The sequence below is a fragment of the Pholcus phalangioides genome, unplaced genomic scaffold, assembly GCF_987345545.1.
Source record: "Pholcus phalangioides strain wild (caught in Gottingen) unplaced genomic scaffold, Ppha-v1.0 ptg000030l_1, whole genome shotgun sequence".
In the NCBI taxonomy this organism is placed as follows: Eukaryota; Metazoa; Arthropoda; class Arachnida; order Araneae; family Pholcidae; genus Pholcus; species Pholcus phalangioides.
Window position 1 is genome coordinate 8,185,094 of NW_028301620.1, and position 21,089 is coordinate 8,206,182.

Here is a 21,089-nt window from a genome sequence, read left to right on the forward strand (position 1 = left end):
ATAGGAGTGAGAAGTGTAACTAATGATTGAAGATTTGTGCTATTGTGGGCCTGTTGTTATCTGTGATGATCAAGAACCCACTGGCACACTAGGCCAATGTCAAGTTCCTTTAAGACACCACATTTTGTTTCTTTATCTTCGTCTTCGGAACTCATCTCCATTCGATCCATAAATTCTTTGGATATCTTATACACGAGTATGTATATGGTAGGTTCTTTTTTTTTCAATGCATATTCTATTTGTTGAATCTTTGATTAACATGAGATGTTTCAAAAACTTTCAGAAAGAGAAGTGGAGGTACATTTGGAAAAAGATTCCAAAGGGGATGCGAGTTATTTGAGTGACAGATATTCTGATAATGATTTGGGCAAAAACTCAGCTCATGAAACAGCTGTTTTATGTTAGTATGCACGTCCATATCATTAAAAATGTTCATTAAGTGAGGTAGAAAAATCATGAAAAAATCTCAGCCAAAATATTCAGAAGTCGAGACGTTGGTTAGCTGAGGTATCACTGTATATTGAGTCATGGCAAATGATATCAAACATCAGTGTTTAGATTTGGCCAATTTGCACTGTTTGGTTTTATATATACAACAATGTACATTATGAAAATCAAAAAATTTGTAAATTTTTGTCGAAACTTACCAACCCAGCGCCATAGGCAGCTGTAATATACAGTGTAATGAAAAAACATTGTTGAAGTTCCAATTTTTTATATATGAAAACAGAAAACAAATTAATTATGTGAACAGGAAAGAGAAAGCAAAAAATATCAACAATGAAAATTTCAAAAAGAAATTAATCAAAAAGTTCAAAAAACAATTCGAAAATGAAAAAGTCATAACCAATGTCTAGAGCTCTCATCAAGGGGGGACGTTTCTAGCATTCCTTGGGAGAGCATTCCTTGGCCTCTCTTCATTGCCTAAATAAGATGCTCGATCTCTCGACGTTCTGCTGTAGTACCATTGAATTCAAAAATCAAAAGAAAAAGCCAAAACGAATGTTTTATGTCAAGTTTAAGAAGAAAGCAAAGTTGTAGTCAATGATGTTGATTTTTGGATTCAAAGGTACTACAGCAGAACGTCTAGGATCGAGCATCTATTTAGACCAGTGGTTCCCAACATGGGCGTTAACACCCCTTGGGGGCGATGGAAAATTCCAGGGAGCAGTAGAAGCTACGGGCATAACATAGGATCCTATGGGTTAGTTGCGTTGGGGGGCAATAGGAGAAAAACAATTCTGAAGAAGGGGGCGATGGGACAAAAAGGTTTGGAAACTATGATTTACACTAAAGAATGCTCTCAGAAACGTTCTGTGTTATGCCCTATATGTTATTTATACAAATTTACAATTTTAGGCTGATCTTCACCAAATTTTGCATATATATCCAACATGACCTTACCTGAACAATGGGCTATTTTAAAAGTTCGTCCAAGATAGGCAAATGCCCGAAATGGGTGGGAAAAATGTTGAGCAAAATGGTTCCATGGGGCTCAGCAACAGGTTTTAAGCTACGGTTGCATTTTTTGCAAAATGCGAAAGAAAATTGTAGAATGCAAAAGAAGTAGTAGCCACACTTCCGCAAAAATGCGTACAGGAGGTGCAAAATGAGTAGACATCCAACGGATTCAATCATTACATTAGCATTGTAGCATTTTGCTAAAGCTTTTCCCCTATTTTCGCTTTTTTGCAAAAGGAAATTTTTATCCAGCTTAAACCTTGCTCAGCAACGACACTCAGAATTCTTACTTTGGTTGCTGTGGTTCTCAAACATTGCGTTTCAGACATGTTTATCCCTTTACAATGGTTTGTCGCTTCTCTTATGCTCACAGTATGGAGAAAACCCAGGCAGTGCCAGGTATTATAGTTAGTAAGATATAAAAGGATATCTAATTTTTTTTTTTTTGAATCAAACTGACAGGTTGTTAAAACAGATTGTAATTAGGGTTCTTTATAAGGTTTGCATCTGGTCAGCTTCCCAATGGGGTCGCAAGTACAACCAATTTGACACACGTTTGTTAGTTATCTATTAAATTATCTGAATTCCATCACCTGACACATGTCGTCAGGACGTATATTTATAAAAATCTATATCAAGTTCATTTGAGAATGTTCTCTCATATTTATGGGAACTTCAGACGTGTATTAAATCAGTTAAACTTTGGGTATTATCAATCAAAAATTTAGGAAACCTATAAGCACAGTCAAATTAATTAGATTATAATTTCATCATAAATTCTATGGGCAATTTATGCTTCACCAAACTTTCTCACCTTTCTGATAGAGATTATTTTAAAGATCATGAGTGTATATTTATTTTCCAACATATTTATTAAGAAACATTTCTGTTGTAGACGGATCTTCGAGAAATTGGTGGTCCATTTCTTTCTGATGAAATACATAAAGAAAAAACTGATTTTGTATGTATCTATTTATATGAATTTTATATTATAAACTTATTTGATAAAAGAACCAAGAACCTGGTTTCTTTAATTTGTTTTTTAGCTACTGGTTTTTATTGTTTATGAACTTATCATTCAACCAAAGTTATAATCGTTCAATTACTGAAATCAGATGTACAAAAGGATGAAAATCCTTTTTTTATTTATTTTTGATGTGTGTGCAATATTTTTTATTCTTCAATAGTTGGCATCACACTTTTTTAATCTGAGTTGCATATTGAGTAGTATTTAGTCTTTTAATAATGAATTTCATTAATTTATTGCACACATTTTTATAGATTTCTGGACCTTGTGTTCTTCAAATTCAGAAGTTAAAGAACGTGACTTCTCCGAAGTACGCAACTAGCAGCAGTGCTCCACCACTCCTAAGGATGCTGGTCACTGATGGTCATGTTTTCGTAAACTGCTTACAGTGGGGCCAGTGGAAAAGCATAACGTAGGTCAATTCAAGAAGGCTTTAAAGTGATACTTTTGTAGTGCTGATGTGAATATACAGGAATTATCGTCCATGCTTTCTTTACCCTATAACTTTGAAATAGAAACTATGACAACAAAAAAAACAATTATCAAGTATTCTGAAAATTTTGATAATGATATAAAAAATGTTAAATATTTTTCACATGGTGCCTTTTTGCAGTTTGAAATGCATCGAGAATTCAATTTTCTTCCAAGTGTTTTTCAGCATTTGTGGTATAACAGTTTTGAATCATAATTCTACACTTTGAAGAAAATGGATGGTTGTTGATTTATTTATTTTACAAGAATTATGCATGATTATTACATTAATATTAATTGTTTTTTTCATATTATTTGAGTTAAAAACGAAAGGTAAATGAAATTTAGACGAAATTTGTTATGGACATAGTTCTTTGTGCTACTCATGGAATCCTTACACATGTGCAGACAGCCGTGAAACTACTTTTTTTTCATATCCCACTCCTTCTTTGCACATGGGCACATGTGTTTGCTCACAGCACATTCAAAGAAGGGTTTGGTGTCTTTTTCTTCCTGTTGCCAGCATTGCTTTTGTAATTATTTGCTCAGCTTTGCAATTTCAATTCATTAGGTGGGGGCATAAAGGCCTAGACCAGTGATTCCCAACGTGAGTGTTAATGCCCCTGGGGGGGGGGGGAGATGGAATGTTCCAGGGGGGCGGTAGAAGCTGCAGGTATAACATAGGATCCTATGGGTTGGATCGCGTTGGGGGCGATGGGAGAAAAAAATTTCTGAAGAAGGGGCGATGAGACAAAAAAAGGTTGGGAAACTATGGTCTAGACCAGTGGTTCTCAACCGGGGCCCATATGGCCCCAGGGGGGCCCTAGGATATTTCGGGGGGGGGGGGCCACGGATGAAAATCTTGCAAAAGGGGAGCCATGGCTACTGATACGGGGGCCACGAATAAATTTGTGACATTAAATTTTCTTAGTCACTCTGACTAAGAAAATTTAATTTCAAACAAAATGCATAGAATATCTTTTTCGTAATTTTTTCCCATTCAAGTAACATTAACGTGAGGAAGGAAATAAAAAAAAGTGGTTCATGTAATCTCAGTGGTTTTACGACTTGGGGGTGATAGTAGGCCCTGACGCAAACTATGGAAGAGGTTTAAATGAAATGGAATAACTGTAAAGAGAGAAAATTGTGTGTGTCCAGACTTTTCATTCAAAGAGGACTGCCATAAAGAAAACAAAGATTTATTGACCATTCATTAACATTCTTTTGAGTGCTGGTAGTAAATGTAATCCAAGAAGTAGATGGGTGAAAAATGAAAGTTTGTAAAAAACCCATCGCGCGCGCGTTTTCATGCAATTACAAATGGATAGCCATCTAGTTTAGCACAAAGCTATATTCAGCCAGCACTGAGTGGTCTGATGGGGAATATATTTATAAAAATCGAATATAGAATGATTGCTCTGGGGTAATTTTTATGAATTTTGTAAGGGGGTGCCAATCCATTGCCTCTGCTGAAAAGAAATAAAGTCGAATTCAGTTATAACGAACTCCAAGAGACCAAACCATACATGAGGAAAAATACCCGCGAAATTTAATTTTTTAAAACTAAATTGCTGTGATCATGTATGGGGACAGGGGTGGCTTAAGCAAGGGTGCAAGGGGTTCGGCGCACCCGGCGGCAAGTTGTAAGGGGCGGCAGCGTAGCCTTTACTTAAGACAACAAAATTTAACACCGTAAAAATTCACGGCATCACGCTTTTGAGTCATACTATACCTCAACAACGGAAACGTTGAGAAAATAGACAAGGCCTCTTATCGTAATACCAAAGAATGTATGCTATCTGGGCGGCTCGAGACAAAATCTGTACCTGTGTGGGATTTATTTTTTTGCGACTCCTACCTTTTGCTCCCTCCATAGCCCCTATCTCCTGCGTCAGGGAATCTTTCGTGGGGCCCATTCTACAGTTAATTTATAGAGTGAAAAAAGAAAAGTTATAAGGATTTAATCCCGGGTCTCAAGCTGGAGTCCTGTCAGCCCTACCCTTAGAAGGTCATGCTCCTCCCTCACAATTTATCCAAATAATTCCTAACAAAACATTTATTCGGCCCTTCATATTCGATTTTGCACCCCTCCAGAGTCGACAGTTTTGTTTTTTTGGCAAATTGAATTTTACCTATTCACCCCGGATTTAGCAAGCGGTGCCCTGTGTGGCCGCAATGGGTCGCATGGCCAAGTGCCACCCCTGTACTCTATTACAAGGGCTATGTGTGAATTTTGGTTCCCTCACCCATGTGTGGCCCCCGCAAGAGCCCAGGATAATTCTCATAATTTTGTGGCTTTTTCAGGCTATAAATTAACTATAGAAGGGGCCGTGAGAAATCTGACTGGGAGGAGGCATGCAAAAGATCCCAGCCGAGGGGCCCATACCCTCATTCCGAATTTGATCCACAATAGTCAAATGAAGGCAAAGGAAAAATTTGTTTTTTCACTTGTTTGACCCTTGGTTGAGTGGGGGGCATTATATAATTTCTTATATAATGCCTAGGCATTTTATACAATGCTTGGTCCTTGCAGGCAAAGTATGAAATACCGGTTTTATTCTATACTTTGCCTAGGCATTCTATAGAATGACTAGTCATTCTATAGAATGCCTAAACACAATCCAGGCAAAGTATGAAATATCTTCTTCCAACAAATCTCTTTAGCGGCGGTATAAAATATTACATAAAATTAAAATTTCACAGAATTCTTTTTTTTTTCCGGAAACGTTTCCCTTTGGCTCTCGTGAAAAAGGATCTGTTGAGGGGCAGTATAAAATATTACAATTTCATCGAATTAAAATTTCTCCAGAGAGCCAGACGTTAAGGTTTCCCGGAAAAATTGAAGAAAACTGTGTGAAAATTAAATTTTCACACAGTTAATTTCATTTTCACACATTAAAATTTGACGACACCGCCCTGCAAGGGATTCCTTCTCAAGAGAGCTAAAGGAAAACGTTTTAAATTGAAAACTGTGAAATTTTAATTTGACAACACCGCCCCTCAAGGGATCCCTTCTCAAGAGAGCGAAAAGGAAACATTTCCGGGAAAAAATGGCGAAAATTCTGTGAAATTTTAATGCGACGAAATTGTAATATTTTATACTGCCCCTCAACAGATCCTTTTTCACGAGAGCGAAAGGGAAACGTTTCCGGGAAAAAATGACGAAAATTCTGTGAAATTTCAATTCGATGAAATTGTAATATTTTATACCGCCCCTCAACAGATCCTTTTCACGAGAGCGAAAGGGTAATGTTTCCAGAAAAAAAAGAAAACTCTGTGAAGTTTTAATTTTATGTAATATTTTATACCGCCCCTGAAGAGATTTGTTGGAAGAAGATATTTCATACTTTGCCTGGATTGTGTTTAGGCATTCTATAGAATGCCTGGATTTCATACTTTGCTGGTAACATATATAAAGATTAATTGTGCCCATAGTCAAACATCCCATAAATGTGAAATTTTGTCGTAAAACTGAGAATGAGGCATGAATCCCCTTGCGCACTAGTGGAATTTCAAGGCATTTATGCCCAACCGAGCCAATCTTGGCCATTTTTATTTTTCTCCCCACCCTTACTTCCTTTTGTTTCCTTCCTAAATTTATAAAAGTAATAAGGACATAATCATTATAAAAAGAACTGTTTTCAGATCAAATTGTCGAAGTTGAATTACTTTGCTGCAAAAATGTCAGATTTTTTGGGGGGGAAATACAGTCAAACCCAAAGCGTATTAAATACCCTTTATTAATATACTTTGGTCAAACCCAATTAGACTGGAACTCCAAGAGACCCGAGAAATCACTTCGTAATTACGAAAGACTGGTTTTTTTTTGTTTTGTTTTTTTGTTGGAGACCAGGAAACAACTTTCCAATTGGGTTTTGGGGCACAGGGTGTCCGCATAAAAAGTTAACATTTTTATTTTAATAACTATGCAACCCCTGGCAACATGAATCAAATATCTGAGTACTACACATTATTCGGGTACTTTTTCCAACTGGAAGTATGCCTCTAGGACCAATGGTTCGCCAGTAAAATTCCATATGCCCCATTACCTATGCGCCCTGTATATTAAATATAGTACGGACTGTTATGTGAAATATTGTGCTGTGTTAAAGCCAACACGCACATTGCTTTGTTCACCTGCGAGAGAGCAGTCACATTATGAACCAAAAAGCCACTTGAAGGCAGCTTGCCATCCAACGAAATATCAGATTTTCACCGTATCGAAATTGAAGTCAACAAACTGACAATTTTCTTATTTGAAAATCTGATTTATATTTTCCAATGGGCTTGAAATCCTGATAATGAATCATTATTATGTTCACATGAACAACTTTGTCACTGCGTACATGATTTCTCTGGAATGAATGGTTCAAACAAATATTTAAAAAGTTTTCACACGTATTTTAGTTAATTTTTTAAAATTCATAGTAGGGCTACAACATGAACCTATATCCTTGATACATGTATTATTGTTGAAAACGATGCGGAAGGTTGAACTTTTCAATTGTGATTCATTTGTATGGCTACTCCCTCATTACTACTTTTATCCGCAGGAAGAGAATAAAATTAACAAAACTGCTTGCTACCACTTTTTTTGATTTTTATCATTACAAGAATGTGTATTTTGGAAACTACAACTGGCATTTCTCGATGAAACCATAATCTTTTACACACAAAAAAAAAAAAACTAATTTGGAAAAAATACAAATTTTATCATCCAGTAAAGAGTAACTTGATGACATTGTGCCGTCTTCAAGCACAGAGTTTACATTGATTAAAAATATTTTTTTTAATTGGACTGACACAACACATAAAACATACAAATCAAACTGAGAAAAACACAAAACAATAAACTTCACAAAAAGTAACATTACGATGATACAGACACTTTGTGACCCCAAGGGATTTATTCAACTTTTACTGTATTCTATTATGTTTATTTTGCTTTTTCGTTATTTTCATAAACTAAAAATTATTCAAATTAAATTCAAAAATATTTATACTTCAGACAATTTTTAAATAATTATCTTCTAATGGGAAAACGGGGAAGGAGGGGGGGGGTAGAAAATTATTCATGTTCGCAAGGGGGCCACAGGAATGAGAAATGGTTGAAAGGGGGCCATGGACAAAAAAAGGTTGAGAACCAATGGTCTAGACCAACGATCCTCAACCGGTGCTTCTTGTGCACTCTCCAGGGGCTCGAGGAAAATTTAAAAAAATAATTATAAATATTTTTAAATAGTAAAAATACATCAGTAACTTTGATGAATAATTAAATAAATTGGTCTATAAGGCTCCGCCATAGAATTCTTTTGCTAAAAAAGGGCTCCGCGAGTCAAAAAAGGTTGAGAACCACTGGTCCAGACGATGTCCTTGACATATCCCCATGAGAAAAAGTCAAGTGGTTTGATATCTTGTGATCTTCGAGGCCATGGAATTGGTTTACCTCTTATAACTTCTGTATTCTCTTGAGCAATCACTATTTTCGATTCTGATGTCTTAATTTCTCACAATAAAATGACTGGTAGCTGCTACTGCTTTCAGGACTGTGTCGGCCTACTTTGGGATAGCTCTATTTGGAGACACTTCAAGTTAATCATTAACTCTTTTACCGGCATAGCAGAGATCACAAAACCCCCTATAAAGTGTTATATATTTTTAAATTAAGTAGGCCTGATTTTCAGCAGGAGGAATGTGAAAATGTGTTCCATTGATAAATCAAATTTGCAAAATATCTGGGCTTTGTCACACATTGCTACAATTACAAAATAATAATAATAAAGAAGGTTCCACGTAATCCTTAAACTAATTTTCATTTAATTTATCTTTTATTTTCATTATTTGAAAAGGTCATTTTTAGGTGTGCCCAAACTGGGCACACTGTTGGGAAGGGTTAACAAAGTTTCTTTGAAAAATATTTGTGACAGTGCTGCCCCTGACAAAGATTGACAGCATGCCAGGGCTCCATTGCATGCAGTTTAAGAACCTTTGATTTAAGGGATTGGCTTGATGTCAGCACTTGGAAAATTCTGTAGAAGCAGAGATGGGTGATAGACATTTGATAACACAATATGGGCATTTTCAAGGGTAAAAAAGCCTACTGTGTGTATGTTAGAATTTGCTAAATATGTCTTCTCTGACAGTCCCATGGAAAATTAGCATAAAGTATCAAATTCAAGTATCTGCATCTGCAGACTACAATTTGTTAGAAGAAGGATCACGCATGCAGTCACTAGCATTGGTTATAGCATGTTGGGAAAACTATAACATTTAATATGGTGCCAAGAGTGTACATATTCAACGCCTGTGAAGCTTGTACATGGCTTAAAGTGTTTCTTTATATGGCAATGATATGAAACATTGTTCTGTATTCGTTTTTTTAACTGCAACTTTCCCAAATCCTAGAAGGAATTATGCAATACTGCATTATTGAAAAACAAGTTTGAAAATCAGTTCTTTTCACTCAAATTATTCATTATATATCTTTGTGGAATTGAGTTCATGAGTATTTCCACTGGAAAAGTTTGCATAATGGCGGATTTGGAAAGGAATTGAGAAGTTAACGTAGTAACTACACCATGTTTTAACTTCTGATGTTATAAATGATATATGTTACCTAGTAAGAGCTTACTCATTTTTTGAATGGTTCTTTTTAATTAGACACAGACCTGCCAACTCTCCCGATTTAGGCGGGAGACTCCGGATTATTCATCCTTCCTCTCGCTCTCTGGATTTGTTAAAATTTCTCCGGATTTTGGCAGAAAATTAGATTTTACGCGAGCTTTCCACGTTGTCGTGGCATCAACAATTACCGTTGTCGTTAGGGAAAACATCCTGAGGACAGCCGTAGTCGTTTCCATCGAGCAGCCTTAAAAAACTCTGTGACCGCATTTAAGCAACTGGCAAAGACGCGACTTCGTTTTCGTAGTGTTTATCGGCAATCATTCATCAGGGGCACGACCTTAGTTGCCCAAATTCCTGTATAATCGTTATTGTATTCCATTAACAGCCGTGCGGTAAACACAAGTTTTTTCATCAGCAGCTTTGTATTTTGAAGTTTTTTTAACTGTTTCCTCTGATTAAATATGCAAAGAAAATATAAAACTTTAAGCTATATAAAGCTAAACATCAAGCTTTTAAGAGTTCATATACTCAGATTATCAATCACTGATAGCATCCACGAAAAGAAACACTTATGTTTTATGAACAGTATGTAGATGTGATTTCTCTATTCTGCATGGAAAGACTGACATGGAATTATATTCTGCTCAGGGGCAATGCAGAACCTGCCTTGTGGGGGGGGGGGGTTTGGAACTTTTTCTTAATTAAATTTTTTTTTTCTTTTTCGAAAATTTTTTTCGAAAAAGACTAACTTTTTTTTGATCGAGTCTATGAGTGTTGGGGGTGGGGGGGGTACCCCCCTCAGGAGAATCTCCGGGTTTCAAAAGTTGGCACGTCTGATTAGACACATTTTTTGATTTTAAAAGAAGTAATAAAAAAATTTTATCGCCAAACAAATTTTTGTCCAAAAATAAAATGTGAAATAACTTTTTCTCTCCTTAGATTAGACACACCTCCAGGTACCAAGATCTACATTCAACCAATGAAAGTACAAGTGCAAAATGGATTTCTTCTTCTTGGTGATAAACAGTTCACAGTTTTAGGTGGCCATGTATCTACTATGGTAGATAAATGGGAACTTGGAAAGGTAAACAGATTTTGAGATATACCACAATTTCGTGCCTTTTGTCTACAAATAATATACATTGAAAAGCACAAAAATTTCTTAGTTCGACTTATTATATGTGTTATATATGCTACCATTAAGGTATGAAATCTGTTATTCTATAGTATACCTAGTTATTTCATGAAATAACTCATCGAGTCAGTTAAATCGTGAAACTCACTAGTATTCTATACTTTTAGTTATTTCATAGAATAATGATTAAAGTGTAAAAAGAAACATACATTTAGCTAGAGATGTGAGGTGAGAATATTCTCGTAGAACAAGAATATTCTGAGAATATTCTCCTGGATGCAAAAATTGGAGAATAATCGAGAATATTCATTTTTCTTTTAAATAATTTAAATTTTTTTACTAATTTTGTTGATATTGTGAAATATGAATCAGTTTTCATTGCCTGAAACATTTACAACAATAATTTTTGGTATAATTACCCATAATGATAACTTTTTTAGTTTGAGAATATTCTCCAGGTCATGATGAGAAGTTTTAAAAGTTTGGTTATGGTTATGAAGATTTTAGAAACCTTGAGATTAAAACCTTAGAAGATTATTTTAAAATGTGATAAATTTTCAGAAATAAGTTCAAAGCAAAAGAATTAAGCCAAAGTTGATTGATAAAGGAAGCTATTCTTATATAATTACCTTCATTCTAAGATACAGAACTGTTGTTTTCTTCAATGCACATACACCTAAATTCTGTGTATTTCACATTTCTTTAAAAGTTGTGCAAATCAGCCATGTTGGTTTAATTTTCTTGCTTTCAAACTTTAATATTGTGGTGTCTACAAACTTCAATATTCCCATCTTCTTGATGGGAAGAGAGACAGGGACGGAGCATATTCTCTTAAAGGACTACTATTATAAATTACTAGAGAATATTCTTATCGAAAATAATAATTATTCTCAAGTTATTTATCGAGATTATTTATTATAATACATGTTATTACATATATTCTTGATAATACTCTCTGGAAAGATTTCGCTAACTGAAGAATATTTTCATCTAGGAGAATATTCGATAATATTCTCTGGAAGGACTATTATTAATAACTTCAGAATAATTATTATTATTTTCTATAAGAATATTCCCTAGTAATTTATGAAAGTAGTCCTTCCAGAGAATATTCTCAAGGATATTATATGTAACTATATTATAAATAACAGGAGAATATTCTCATCAAAAACTTATAAGAATATTCTCAAGTTATTTATAATAGTAGGACTACCAGAGAATATTCTCAAATATTCTTGATGAGAATAATCTCCGAAAGATTATTCTCGAAAATTTTACATCTCTACATTTAGCTTTCAGTAGGGATTAAAGGTAAGCGTGTTTCTTTTACCTTAATAACTAAATTAACATTTTGTATGCTGTAAAATTCAGTCAAATTCTTTGATACACTTTAAAAGTCTATCATTAGTTATTTCATAGAATAACTACTTAAAGTGTTCTATTACACCCTTTAACTGAATTCATCAGTTATTTCATGAAGTAACTAGTTCTATGAAATAATTGAATTATACACTTTAATGGTAATGTATACATCCACTCTTTTGCTGGTGTTGGAATACAAATAAGTAAAATAATTTTCGGTAAACAAGCAGCTGGAATGTATGTACCACAACCAGAAAAATGACCAAAAGAAAGATTTTTCATGGAAATTCTGCAGCTTTTTACATGCCACACAAGGGAAAAATATTGTGTAAAACCAAAATTACATTAAAAATATTTTTGTTGAGGGATTATCATTATATCAAGAGGTAATATTACCATCATGTGCCATATTAGACACACTGAGAAGACCAAAAAACTGGCAAGGAATTAGAAAATATATTGAATTTGAGTAAAATATAAGTACACATCTTTGTAGCGATTTCAAAATATCTTCAAGAATGTTGTTTTAGAGAGATCTTTCATAGTAAAGGATATTGTTGTAACAAGAGTTTAATATTAGACTATAAGCAATTCTAAACAAGACGTGAAAAAATATCGAAGTAGAGGGATTTATCATTACATCAAGTATCATTGGAATGAGGCTGCACTTTATTACACACACACACATGAGTTTTTATTGAATTACTTAATATGTAAGTTAGTAGGTGTAGACCCCCAAAGCAGAATATGCCAAAGTATGTGACGTACGTCGCAGAACAATCTGTGCTATTGCAGAACAATCCGGAAGAATTTTAAGAAAAATGTAGAAAACACTATTACGGGAACTGCAGAACATTTCCAGTCAGTCGAGGGCTCATTGCAGAACAATGCAAAACATTCTGCTTTGGGGGATATAGATATAAAATTATTGGTAGGAACTAGGTTGTTGTGGGTCATGTTTTTGTGAGCAGTCTTCTATCCTATAATGAACATTGATTAAGAAAGATATTTTTAATTTTTTTCCCTTTGTTTCACTCTATTCCTTGGAAATAGTAATTTGATAAAATACTTTTTCTAGAGTCTTGCCTCCCATGTTCGGAGAGGGGAAGGCACTGATGATGGTCCACCTCCATGGATACCTTTTGGGAAATCTATAAATTATAAAGATTCCAAGAGTGTTGGTAAGAAACCGAAAATGTTCTTTTTTGAGAAGAAAATTGGAAAATTCTCAATTTTTTTCCTTTCAAATACTGATTTAATATTACAAAAGTATGATTAAATTGAAATGAATGAATTTCTACTATTGCAAAATTGTTATTAATTTAGTAAGTCATCAGACTTAGTTTTTTCCAATAGTTTCAAGTTTGATGTCCCCACCTTTATCAACGTTACAAACATTTGCAATAAAAATAAAAATTATAGTCTATAAACTGATTGAAATTTAGAAGTATTGAATTATTTGTAGGAAATTTCAAATCCCTCGAACAAGAAGCCAAAGAAGAAAAAGAACACACAGTATTCAAACAGCAACGATTGGCCAATATTGCTGAAGTTTCTAAAGCAAAGGAAGGAAAAGTCAAAGTTTTTGGAGGTGGAAAAGATGTATGTTTTATTACCATATATACAAATAAAAATAACATTTGGAAGTTTGGAAAGACATGTTGATATTGCTAAAAATTGTGGTTAGCTATTATTCGTGATACATAAATTTTGTATTTACAAAATAAATGCAAAAAATGCAAAATTTAAGAAATAAATATGATAGATGCAATATATGCCGATTTTGATGAATAAATGTGAAAATTTGATTGTTTACTACTTTTCTGCAAAAATCTTGGCTTTGACTACCCTATTTACAAGTGCAAGATTGAGATTTAAATCGAGGTGATTTGGTGAACAGAACCTTCTTGGCAATTTTTTCCCCCGTTGGGAAAGAAAGAGAAGGAAAAATGTACACCTTTTTTGCAGTTTCATATCCTTTTCCCATAATGGTTTGCAAATTTTACCTATTACCAAAGGGGGGAAAACGGCTTTTGCATTTCCCATGTAAATAGAGCTACTAAGTCTATCAGCACTACTTAAAAACACTTGCTTATATATTTTTGCCATTGATGCAGGGTTTAGGCTACGGTCGCATTTTGCGAAAAATGTGAAAGAAAATCTTAGAATGTGAAAGAAGTGGTAGCCACTTTCATAAAAATGTGTAAAGGAAGTATGGAATAAGTAGACATCCAACCATCAATCATTACATTAGCATTGTAGCAAGCTTTTCTCCCCATTTTCGCTTTTTTGCGAAAGGAATTTTTTATCTAGCTTAAACCCTGCATTGATGGTTCATTTAGCTAATACTTCCAGTGATATATTCAAAATTCACTGGCCATTATAGACATATCAATATGGGCTGTTCTAAGAAGAAATCAATTGAAAGAGAAAACCACAAAGTACTAATTAAGTGATATAAACATCCCCTATGTTCAAATTTTGAAACATAAGTCTGTAAGGGGTTGAAGAGGGATACTTTGCATAAACATACAATCTCTAGTATGCATTTAAAAAAAGATGATCAGACAAAGCCCATCTGGAACTAAATGACAGACTAAAATTGTCGGCTGGAACAGCTCAAACTTACCCAGCAACCCTGGCAGGAGGCTAACAGATCTTCAGCCTTGGGGTTCCTGGAATAAACATGATTTTCTTTCAGATCAAAGCTGCATACCATCGTTTACCAAGCAAAATATTTGTGACCATATGGCCTGCTTTTGAAAAAATGGTGTGATTAGAATTTTTGCTGGAAAAAAAAAAATTTTTAATTTGAAAAATTTTTTTGTGCACAAATGCAAAATTTCTGATCAGAATTTTTTTTTTGTGCATAAATGCAAAATTTCTAATTTTGAGTTTTTTGTGAAATTTATGTATCTCTAGCTATTGTGTATACAGGGTGATTATAAAAAAACTATCCCGACATATGGGTTCCTAACTATCATACCATTCACAGAAACTGAATGAAATTTTGGCATAAGGTATTTTGATGTATGCACTCAAGAATGATATGGAAAACAACAGTGTCACTTTAACAGTTATGGTTACAGTGAGAAAATTTCGAAAATATCAAATGGCAACACCAAGGTTTTTTGTATTGGAATGTGATCTCCATTGTGAAAAACCCTAAATAGTGTTCGAACGGCAACTGTAGCATGAAAATCACCGGCGGTAGATAGGCTAAAAGTGAGGACAACCAATAAGGACAGAGAAGCAGCATAAAATTAAGCATTTTATTGTGTTTCACAAATTTTTCACATGACCTTGTGGAGGACTAATCAGGCTTGGATCTCTGCCGAAGAAACGGTGTGACGAATGAAACGAACATTAATGCTCTAGTGCACGGCAAAGTCCTTTTTACTTTTTCCTTGCCTAGCTCCGGGGATTTTCGTGCTACAGGTGCCATTCCAACGCTATTTAGTGTTTTTCACTATGGAAATTGCATTCCAATACAAAAAACTTGGTGTTGCCATTTGATATTTTCGAAATTTTCTCACTGTAACCGTAACTGTTAGAGTGACACTGTTGTTTTCCATATCATTCTTGAGCGCGTACCTCAAAATACCTTATGCCAAAATTTCATTCAGTTTCTGTGAATGGTATGATAGTTAGGGGCCCATATGTCGGGATAGTTTTTTTATAATCACCCCGTATATGCACACATACATACTAGCTATTAGTTCATATATATATAATAGCGCTAATTATATATATAATAATGAATTTTTTTACAATATATATATTGGAAAAAAAATTAGTTCACTATTTACAAAAATTGTTTACTTATTCTCAAATCTATTTGGTAGAAACATGCAAATTCAGTCACCGGTAATGATCAACAAGGAAAGGCTCAGACAAGTAATGTTCGTGATCAGCAGTCTATGAATTTCGGGAAAGAGTTTTTCCCAAAGAATGAAATGGGAAATGGCATTCACAGTCCAGTGCACAATATTCAAAATAAGTTTCAATCTATGTCTGTTGGTAGTCCTACTCGAACTCCTGAGAAATATCAAACTTCACAAAGGAATGAAAGAAATGAAAGGAAAACCCAGCAGTTTAGGACAGATAATTTTAGGAAACCTGAATCAGACAGATTCAGAAATTTTGACGCAAGGAACAGATATGAGGAACGGAGTCAACCAAAGTATGACACTGATACCAGATCTGACACACGGAATGGCTACTCATCACCCAATTTCAGGAGTAATTCTTTCGGTAAATTTGAGAGTGATACAAGGACTAGAAATGAAAATGAAAGGACTGAAAGCCAAGGAAATTCTTTCATCAAGCCAGGGTCTGAAGTTATGGCAAGATATTGGGAAGATAAAAGAGTAAGTTAATTTATGTTTCACATGTGCTGAGAAAAGCATCATTGTTGTGAAGCTTCTTCATAAATATCCTTATTTTTTCAGTCAGAGAATTTTCTGAATTGCCAATGATTCCCTCATGACCGAGACAAAATTATAACATAGAAATATGAGCCTTGCACAATAGAATGTTCTGAATAAATAAGGATCAGACTATCAAGGTTCTACTGTAATGTTTTTCTAGAGCATAGTTTTCTGAACTTTTTTCCTTCCATCGCCCCCTTTCTCTGAAATTTTTTTCTCATTGCCTGCTAACTCAAGCGAACCCATAGGATCCTATTTTATACCTGTAGCTTCTATCGTCCCTCTGGACCATTCCATCACCCGCTGTGGGAAACACTGTTCTAGATGTTAAAGTAATATATACACATACACACACAATTTAAAAATATATAGTCAAGTGCCCATAATACTTGGGACAGCATCCTAACTTGGGACGATTCGAGCCTTTTTTTATAATAAGTTGGCATACCTGACAGTTGTTACGATTATGTTCAAAGCAGGTTATCATGTTTGTTGGTTGTTAACATTTCATGATTAGTTTCAGTTTAGAAAAAGATTTTTATGTGTTTCCCGCGAAAATGTGTAAGGTTTTTAATGAATTACTAAGGTTTCCACCAAAGTTACATTTAGACATAGGGGCTTCTCTGATTTAGGGCAATGTTAGATAAGGTCTTCCCTATAGAAGGCACTGGTTCAATCTTTTTTTTTTTATCACCATTATTGTTCGTTGCAGCCTGGCTTGAGTAGAAGTGCTAGTTCAGATGGGAGTTGTTCACAATCCAATTTATGAGAACTTACATGGATAAAACAGATGTGTTCTCATTTTTTGATGTTCGCATTGCATTCACAAGTTTCAATAAATGAGATAAAAGAGAATTGTGAAACCTCTTAGTGTCTTCTGAAATTGCTTTTGTCCTCTAGCTTTTCAAACATTTCAATGTTTTGTTCTTTGTTTGTTCGTGTCAGCCAAAGTTGCTACACACATTAACGTTTTTCAAGTTTTTCTATTTCCTTAGTTCATTTGTTCCTTCTTTGAATGTGTGTGGTGTATGATATTTTTTCGTCAGAGAACTTACTGTGATTTTGTTATAAAGGTTGTGACATTTTTGATGAATAAAGTGATTTCTGAACTATTTTCACACATTCTAATATTGTCTTAAGATTTCTTTTTATAAAGATTTAACCAGTCCCAAGTTAAAACTAAGGTACTTAAGCATGTAAAGACACACAAAAACCATACTGTCCCAAGTTAGGGTACCCACACCCCTAACTTGGGACAAACGCCACGTTATTTTTTTAGATACCAAATATGTGCTCCTGAAATTTTCAAATTATCAGTACAAAGGGCCTAGACACCCTTTAGAATGTAGGTATTATTATTATATTTTTATTTTAACGTTTCATTAAGAGGTTTATTTTTCAGTGTAAAGTTCACAAAACTGTCTCAAGTATGGGCACTTGACTGTACCTATTTAGAAAGCTGTTACTCAACTTCCAAAGAATAAATTTCTCACTATTTAGAACTGACAAATGAAGAACAAAAAAAAAAGGCGAATACAAAGGAAAAATGTTATTTACTTTTTTTGTTTTTCTACATTTGTGATTATATCAGGCCAAGGGTTATTTACTTTCCATATTAAGAACTTCAAATCAAAATTTATTCATTTTCAACGTATGGAAAAACTTCAGAGGTTTGTTTACCTGAGCCAAAATTTTATTTTAAAACAAAAGAAAGAACATTTTTTGTAGACTTACATTGGAAATAATTTTTTTTACAGAATCATTTTCCAAGTTATAAATAATTTTATTATTGAAAGATGTAAAATAATTTTTTCAATTTCTGTCTGCATGTGTCTGACATAATTTAATTTACTTTTTAAACTAGTTTTATCATGCCAAAGTCCATGCTGTTGGGGAAAATGAAACGTGCGTAGTTCAGTTTATTGATTATGGGAACTATGAAGAAGTTCGAGTGAATGATATAAGACCATTATTTTCTAATCAGGTATTTGTTTTGTCTGAATTATTTACAATTTCAGCTTTATGTTATCATTTTCTCATTCTAAATGATAACACAAAGTTAAAAATTCAGGTTTTTATAATATTGTCAATTTTTTTCTCTTGTGCCAGATTGTTTATATTAGAAGCCATAGTGACAGAACAGGACTGCTTCATGCATGGTTCATCAATTCACTTTTTAGACCCCATTTTTCACACATTTTAGCAGCTGTATACGCATTTTGAAGGGGGGGGGGGCTTTCCATGCTTCAGATTTGCAGATCAGGGCTGGAAAAATCTATTGCCCGACATGCCCAGGGCATGTATCTTTTTTTGGCTGTTACTATTTAACCATACATGCATCTCGTAGAGTAATTTCTAACCAATTGGTTACATGCTGGAACGTGCGCAAGTGTTGTGTGTGTCCTAACAAAGTTATGTTGTTGGAGTTATGCTTTTTTTGTATTAAATTGGTTCTGTTGCCATCACTCTTTTGACCGCATGCCTAATCTGGGCATGTAAAAGAACAAAAAATGTAAATACTTTTTCCCCCATCAGCAATGATGCTAGTGTTTCTATGCACATGCATGAAATTCCACAGAAAAGCTTTGTTAGACAGTCCTAATGAAATATATAGTCCTAGTTTGTGACTATATCCATTCTTATGGCCCTGAATATTTTGAGCTCCTGTGCAGCTATGGCCCTCACATCTTATTGTTAGGCCCCATACACTGGGATTTCGGCGGGCTACCAGGCAGGGTTTTTGGGAGGCCTTTCTTTGTAGTAAATATATTGGTAAAAAGTAACAATGGAATTCATCTCTTGCTACCAGGCTGAAGCCTAATCAGTTTCCTTCCTATGTGGGAGGTGGGTATTGAGGTGCCCAAGTCCTGTATAGTATTTCAGTGATGATTCTGGAACAGCAACTCTAAAATTTCTTTTCCAACACCAACAGAGCAGAAAATTATAATTGGCTATTTGATTCTAGATTTTTAGTTTTGCTTTTTAGATATTGCTTTTAAATTTTTGTACTACTTTCAAAATTACATTTTTTTTAAATGCAAATAAATTGTTTTTTGTTTAATTTTTGAAGTAAGTAGATTCAGTAATATTAAGTGAAATTTTTCGGGCAGGTAATATTCCAAGTTACATTCCCAAATTTTTGGAGATTCCAAATCTGTAACATACAAATTTTGGTGAAGTTATTGATATCTTTTTTGTTTTGTTTTTAAACAGTTTCATCCACAAAAGCTTTTTTTTTTGTTGAAACCCAATTTCTTAAAAATTGTATGCATAAGTGGCATGAATGAAGAATTTATTGAACACTTTAATAAAAATCTGTCCCCTTTTTGATGTTTAGGCATTTTCAAGAATTTCTAGAAAAATACTGGGCAAATCCTTCTGAAATATCAGTCGCATATACCCTGTATTAGTTAGTACCCATCATTTCCAGTGAAAATTTAGTCATGAGTGCATTTATAGGTGACCAAATTAAATGAGAGAAAAAAAGCTTTGATCAACCCTGTATTATCAGAAAAAGGTTCAAATGACTTGTAACTTTTAAAAAATATTGTGGTAACATTGTGCAATACTTCTGTGAGTTTTTGTGAGAATATCCCACGAAAATATAAATGTTTTATATAAAAATTCCAATTTTCATCGCATGTTTGCTTATAACATGTGTAGTTTTCAGCCAATTTTTATGAAATTTATAGAAAACATGACACTATACATGAGACGAACTGTACAGTAATTTAAAATGTGACAAATCATTATTCAATGAGAAATGAACATTTTCGTTAAATTACTATTAACTGCGCATGCACAAGAAATATAAATTTCATTTTTCATAATTTGATTGCCAGATATACAAGTATAGTGCCACTTATATGAAAATTCTAGTTGAATGTCATGAAAATACAGAAAGATATACATGGTATTGTTAGCTGTAATTTTGAAACTTGCTGAAAGTAACTGAATATTAAGGGATTTTCCGCAAATTGGCATATGATTATTTGCTGTTATTTCATTTTTGACTTCAGTTTGTTTATTTTGACATCATACACTCATGTTATGCTAAAACACTTCTTTTACATAGTGTAACATATCACCCTTATGGGGTCATGTTCTATTAATCACCAAAGTCATGTCATCAATAAACCCCTAGTAACTAACACTAATTGATTGCCCAGGCGAAAACCTGGTCAAGTCATAGGATTTATGAGCATATATATATATATTATGTATAATATGTTATTTCATTGTATCAAAATATATGTATGTGATGAAAGGAATTATATTGTTATTAAATAACTTGTCAAACAAGGGGGGAGGTATCCTTGGGCTTCCGTTCCGTAATAATAGTTCCATGATCTCAAATTATAATAGCCATGTCGAAATCATAGAGAAGCCTGATCAACCTCCTCTATCTTGTTTAGATTGTTGCCACCAAAAATGTAATAGTGTTAAAAAAATAATCCATGTCATGTGTCCATATGCAAATCAAGTTGAATGACGTAATCTATTTCTTCATGTGCTGAATGCCAGCCATACTCTGATTGGCCCAAAAACAAATCAGTTCTCACCTCTGCTATAAATAGCC

General features: G+C 34.0%; 1 protein-coding gene across 1 annotated transcript in view; it reads left to right on the forward strand.

The window, feature by feature from the left end:
- The window catches only part of LOC149067535 (uncharacterized), a 35,410-nt gene that overhangs the window by 8,592 nt on the left and 5,729 nt on the right, over window positions 1-21,089 (forward strand). The window contains exons 3-9 of the mRNA XM_089252646.1: window positions 2,357-2,422; window positions 2,743-2,900; window positions 10,523-10,667; window positions 13,159-13,261; window positions 13,546-13,682; window positions 15,926-16,450; window positions 18,375-18,494. Of these exons, the coding sequence (XP_089108772.1) occupies window positions 2,357-2,422; window positions 2,743-2,900; window positions 10,523-10,667; window positions 13,159-13,261; window positions 13,546-13,682; window positions 15,926-16,450; window positions 18,375-18,494 (1,254 nt within the window). The remainder of the gene's footprint in view (window positions 1-2,356; window positions 2,423-2,742; window positions 2,901-10,522; window positions 10,668-13,158; window positions 13,262-13,545; window positions 13,683-15,925; window positions 16,451-18,374; window positions 18,495-21,089) is intronic.